This window comes from Bufo gargarizans, chromosome 11, assembly GCF_014858855.1.
Source record: "Bufo gargarizans isolate SCDJY-AF-19 chromosome 11, ASM1485885v1, whole genome shotgun sequence".
Lineage (NCBI taxonomy): Eukaryota > Metazoa > Chordata > Amphibia > Anura > Bufonidae > Bufo > Bufo gargarizans.
This window is the reverse complement of record NC_058090.1, coordinates 50057448-50063087: the sequence shown is the minus strand read 5'-3', so window position 1 is coordinate 50063087 and position 5640 is coordinate 50057448. Positions and strand designations below refer to the sequence as shown.

The 5640-nt window shown below is 41.1% G+C and overlaps 1 protein-coding gene across 1 annotated transcript; it reads right to left on the bottom strand.

Annotated features, from left to right (window-relative positions):
• Positions 1–351: 351 nt before the first annotated feature.
• Positions 352–3945, bottom strand: NKX2-1 (NK2 homeobox 1). Its single transcript, XM_044272447.1, has 2 exons — positions 3520–3945; positions 352–2127 (listed from the first exon to the last, which is right to left on the bottom strand). The coding sequence occupies exons 1-2, from the start codon at positions 3890–3892 to the stop codon at positions 1463–1465; spliced, it is 1038 nt and encodes a 345-aa protein (XP_044128382.1). The 5' UTR covers positions 3893–3945; the 3' UTR covers positions 352–1462.
• Positions 3946–5640: the final 1695 nt, after the last annotated feature.

Here is a 5640-nt window from a genome sequence, read left to right as displayed (position 1 = left end):
CAATCTTCATATATTTGTGAAACTGCAGAATATGTTGGGGCTGTATTTAGATTATTAAGATTATGATATTAAATATATTCTGATATATATATATAGATATATATATAAAATACTATCTATATATATATATATATAATATATTATCTTAGATATATATAGATATTTATATATATATTCATTCAGATCACATATTTTATATTAGATAGATAATACACGCAAACCCTATGATAGATTTTCCAAAAGAAGTTAAACTTTCCTGTTCATTTTATTTTAGAAATATCAGGAATTTATTTCTGTCTGCGCAATGTCAGGTATACCGTCTCACACCATAAAGGCTAATGCAATTTTCTTGTTTACTTTTTTTTTTAATTGATATCATTACATCAAAGTATAAAGAAAAAGAGAACATTTTTATGACAAGAGAAAAAGAAGAAAGGAACAAGGATGTCATGAAATAATCATACACCAGTTTAATCATAAATTGGTGTCACATAAATCCAGTGGCTTCGACCAGGTCTCATAAATTATCCCTGTGCATGAATACAATCATACTGATCATGTAGCCATAGAAAAAGGGCAGACTAGAGGAGAAAATAGAGTTCAGGTCTACATAGTTATCTGTGTCAAGAACATAAAGGGATTCGTTCAGATTTTTCTATTCAGTAAGTTTTTAAGTTTAGGATCTGGCAAGCAAACAATTAAAAAAGTGACCCCCGGGAATAACTGTACTGACCCATAAGCATCTGCAGGTCCTCTCCAGTTCACAGGATCTGTTCATAATTGGTGCAATGATATCATTTTATTCACATTTTTAGAAGTCAGGTGACCTCTCTCAATCCAAACAATTGAAAAAAAGTATATAGAGGAAATAAAAAAATTAAAATAAAAATAAATTACTGTTTTTTGTGTTTGCTTTTTCTTTTTTTAATGAGCATCTTTTACATTACTTGGATTTTTTTTTATAGCCTATACCTAGAGAAGATAAAACATCGGCAAATTCTGGTGTAGAAATATTTCAAAATTGAAAAAAAGGGAGACAAATATTCGTTTAGATTTAGTTTTACAACCAAATTTACAAATGACTAAAAACTAAATATTCCAAATCGTCCGACAGAGAGGTTACAATGTCACAAGAAACTAAGAGATAAAATAAAATCGCTCTTCAGTTTAAGAGTGGAGTAACCCCACAATCTTCAGTCAGTGTAGCCCTATATACAAGCAGGTAAGGTGGGAAGGTAGTGTGAAGTCCAAGCCTCCTTTCCATTTGACATTTTGAGTACCATCCATCCAGATTAATAACTATCTCCTCTATCCTTCCCCTTCTCTTTTTGCTCAGAGAAACCCTCTTATAAATCCATCCCCCCCTAAAGTACTGCTTTTTTTCTTGCTTTTTTTCCATCTTTTTTTTTTTTTTTTAAGAGAGGAGAAGGGTTGCATGGGGACAGAAGGACCTAGGTTGTATTCACCATGTCCTACCATATAGTAAGGTAGAGCAGGACATGGCTGTACCATAGTCAGAACTGGAACTATTTAGGTGAGAAAGGTTGGCAACCTGGCTCTGGAGGCTTGATGGGCTGCTGGAGTGCTGACCCATATCTGGAGACTGGCCTGCACTGTTTGTTTGGTGGCTCTGATGTTGCCCCAAGCCATTGGAGGTGACTGTGAGAGCTGTGGCTGACTGCTGCTGGTGGTTCTGAAGAGCAGTTGTTGGGGTATTAGAACCTGCCTGGCATGGCTTGCCATCCTTAACCAACACTGGAACTGCTACCCGTCTTGGAGATTGCTGCTGCTGACAAGAACTGTTGTCCTGTTGCATCTGCTGTTGTGCTGCCTTGTCCTTGGCTTGTCTCTTCATCTTGTAGCGGTGGTTCTGGAACCAGATCTTCACCTGGGTTGGAGTCAAATGGATCATACTGGCCAAATGTTCCCTCTCTGGAGCAGATAGGTATTTTTGTTGCTTGAATCTCCTTTCCAGTTCGTACACTTGGGCCTGAGAAAACAACACCCTACGTTTTCTTCTCGGGGTGCTCTGAAGTGGGGCCATACTCTTACCCATATCTCCTAATGATCCCATATTGCCAAGACCTCCCATATTCATTCCATTGGAGGGACCCATGAAACGGGAGACTAAAAAAGAGAAGAAAATAGTAGGACACAAGATGAGAATTGTATAAATAAAACACAAGGCTAGATGCAATAATAAAATACATAACAAAATGTGCCTTTATATTACACACACGCACATATATATATTCACATAAAACACTAGGCTAGATGCAATAATAATAAATAGCACAATATGCCTTTATGTTATACACAAAAACAGTGGGCTAGATGCAATAATAAAATACATAAAATATGCCTTTATATCACACACACAGACTCACACATATAGGCAGCATATAAAAACACTAGGCTGGATGTAATCATCATTCATCATAAATTGCACATACACATTAAACAGTAGGCTAGATAAAATAATAAAATACATAAAATATGCGTTTATATCACACACACATATATTTTTACATATAAAACAGTAGGTTACATGCAATAATAAAATACAAAACACAATATGCCTTTATATGATAGATAGATAGATAGATAGATAGATATGAGATAGATATGAGATATATATGAGATAGATAGATATGAGATATATATGAGATAGATAGATATGAGATATAGATAGATATGAAATAGATAGATAGATAGATAGATAATAGATATGCGATAGATAGATAGATAGATAGATAGATTACAAACCATGTATACAAAATTACACTCTAGTAATAATCATATTAATTAAAATATTTGCTACAGCTAATAATATAAAATCACAAGGACATTATTGCTGAAGTTTTCCAGGCATTTGTAGGCTGCAGGTCTCCCAGAGCGGATTCACTGGAGCTAGCTTTAATGCTATTTTGTTCTACTACTATTATACTACTATAGTTATAGTTTAGTAGTTTAGTGTGTTTTTAAAAAAAATTTTTTTGCTATGCTGAATTTAACACAGCTCTTGGGAAAATTGGAAAACTTTTTTATGGACAGTGCAGAAGAGAACTGTTATGAAATGTGAGTGTGAAGGAAAAGTGTCCTAGTACAGACCTCATCTAACATATACGGAAACCTAACAAGTCACCTTACATTACATACAGATGTCAGATAAAGATAGATATGAGACAGATATTAAAGTTTTACTATCTATTCTATATACCGTGCGTTAGTACTATATATATAGTTTTACATTACATCTATACATAGTATATATATAGTTATTGCTTTTATCAGTTGTACAGATGAATGTATATATATGTGTGTGTGTGTATATATAGCTATTATAGTTTTACATTATATCTATAATATTTATATATTGAATGATGGCTCCCATAGATTTTGATATATCCTGTTTGCATAGAGATAGATATAGTGTAATAATAAAAACATCTTGAAGTTTAAATATATATTTATATATTTGTATGTGATATAATTTAAAAAAAAAGTATTGGTACTTACTTGTGGAAAATCTTGGATCTGGGTTGGTTCCATACCATCCAGTCGCTGAACTATTCCTCATGGTCTCCTGATAAGGTGGCAGATCGCTCATATTGCCCAAGTTGCCCAGGTTGCCATTGCAGTAGCCCCCCATGGTGGTGTGGGAGAGCTGGGGAACCCCTGCAGCTGTCATGTGGTAGGCAGCACTGACTGGTCCATTGTGGCCCATAGCATGTTGCTGCATAGTAGGCTGAGACACCTGAGATTGCCTGTAGGCAGCCAGGGGAGCCCCTAAGCCAGTGCCCTCCATAGCCACCTTCTTGTAGCTCTCCTCCAGAGGACTCAAGATATCAGACACTGAGAAGGGAGTAGTGTGCTTGGGACTCATCGACATGTTTCTGAGGCTGGGAGAAAAAAAGAAAGAGATCTCTCCCTCTCTCTCCCTTTTTTTTTCCTCTTTTTTTTTTTTTTTGCCAAATCTTGTGGTGCTGTTGCCGTAGCGCCGGGCTCTTGTTGGGTGTACACGTAAAGTCCGCCTTAATTGGGCTGAGTGCAGCTTCAGAGGTTTCTTTGCGTTTGTTTTAGACAGGAGCCAGGTTTTAGGCAGCAGAGGAGGAGCCAGCAGTGATCCAGACAATACAGCTGAGCCTGCGCTTCTAATGAGCCTGCTGATCGCAAGAGCAAGGAGAGCACCTATAGTGCACCCCTCCAGCCTGTACATGTGCACCTATACTGCACCCCTCTAGCCTGTACATGAGCACCTATAGTGCACCCCTCCAGCCTGTACATGAGCACCTATAGTGCACCCCTCCAGCCTGTACATGTGCACCTATACTGCACCCCTCCAGCCTGTACATGTGCACCTATACTGCACCCCTCCAGCCTGTACATGAGCACCTATAGTGCACCCCTCCAGCCTGTACATGAGCACCTATAGTGCACCCCTCCAGCCTGTACATGAGCACCTATAGTGCACCCCTCCAGCCTGTACATGTGCACCTATACTGCACCCCTCTAGCCTGTACATGAGCACCTATAGTGCACCCCTCCAGCCTGTACATGAGCACCTATAGTGCACCCCTCCAGCCTGTACATGAGCACCTATAGTGCACCCCTCCAGCCTGTACATGTGCACCTATACTGCACCCCTCCAGCCTGTACAAGAGCACCTATACTGCACCCCTCCAGCCTGTACATGTGCACCTATACTGCACCCCTCCAGTCTGTACATGTGCACCTATACTGCACCCCTCCAGTCTGTACATGTGCACCTATACTGCACCCCTCCAGCCTGTACATGAGCACCTATAGTGCACCCCTCCAGCCTGTACATGAGCACCTATAGTGCACCCCTCCAGCCTGTACATGTGCACCTATACTGCACCCCTCCAGCCTGTACAAGAGCACCTATACTGCACCCCTCCAGCCTGTACATGTGCACCTATACTGCACCCCTCCAGTCTGTACATGTGCACCTATACTGCACCCCTCCAGCCTGTACATGTGCACCTATACTGCACCCCTCCAGCCTGTACATGTGCAGCTATAGTGCACCCCTCCAACCTGTACATGTGCTCCTATACTGCACCCCTCTAGCCTGTACATGTGCACCTATACTGCACCCCTCCAGCCTGTACATGTGCACCTATACTGCACCCCTCCAGTCTGTACATGTGCACCTATACTGCACCCCTCCAGCCTGTACATGTGCACCTATACTGCACCCCTCCAGCCTGTACAAGAGCACCTATACTGCACCCCTCCAGCCTGTACATGTGCACCTATACTGCACCCCTCCAGTCTGTACATGTGCACCTATACTGCACCCCTCCAGTCTGTACATGTGCACCTATACTGCACCCCTCCAGCCTGTACATGAGCACCTATACTGCACCCCTCCAGCCTGTACATGAGCCCCTATACTGCACCCCTCCAGCCTGTACATGAGCCCCTATGCTGCACCCCTCCAGCCTGTACATGTGCACCTATACTGCACCCCTCCAGCCTGTACATGAGCACCTATAGTGCACCCCTCCAGCCTGTACATGTGCACCTATACTGCACCCCTCCAGCCTGTACATGTGCACCTATACTGCACCCCTCCAGCCTGTACATGAGCACCTATACTGCACCCCTCCAGCC

Excerpts from the sequence above, each read along its gene's own strand:
- NKX2-1 (XM_044272447.1), bottom strand. The coding sequence starts at position 3,892 with ATGTCGATGAGTCCCAAGCACACTACTCCCTTCTCAGTGTCTGATATC. Across the intron at positions 2,128-3,519 it reads AGATCCAAGATTTTCCACAA|TCTCCCGTTTCATGGGTCCC; the intron begins GTAAGTACCAAT and ends TCTCTTTTTTAG.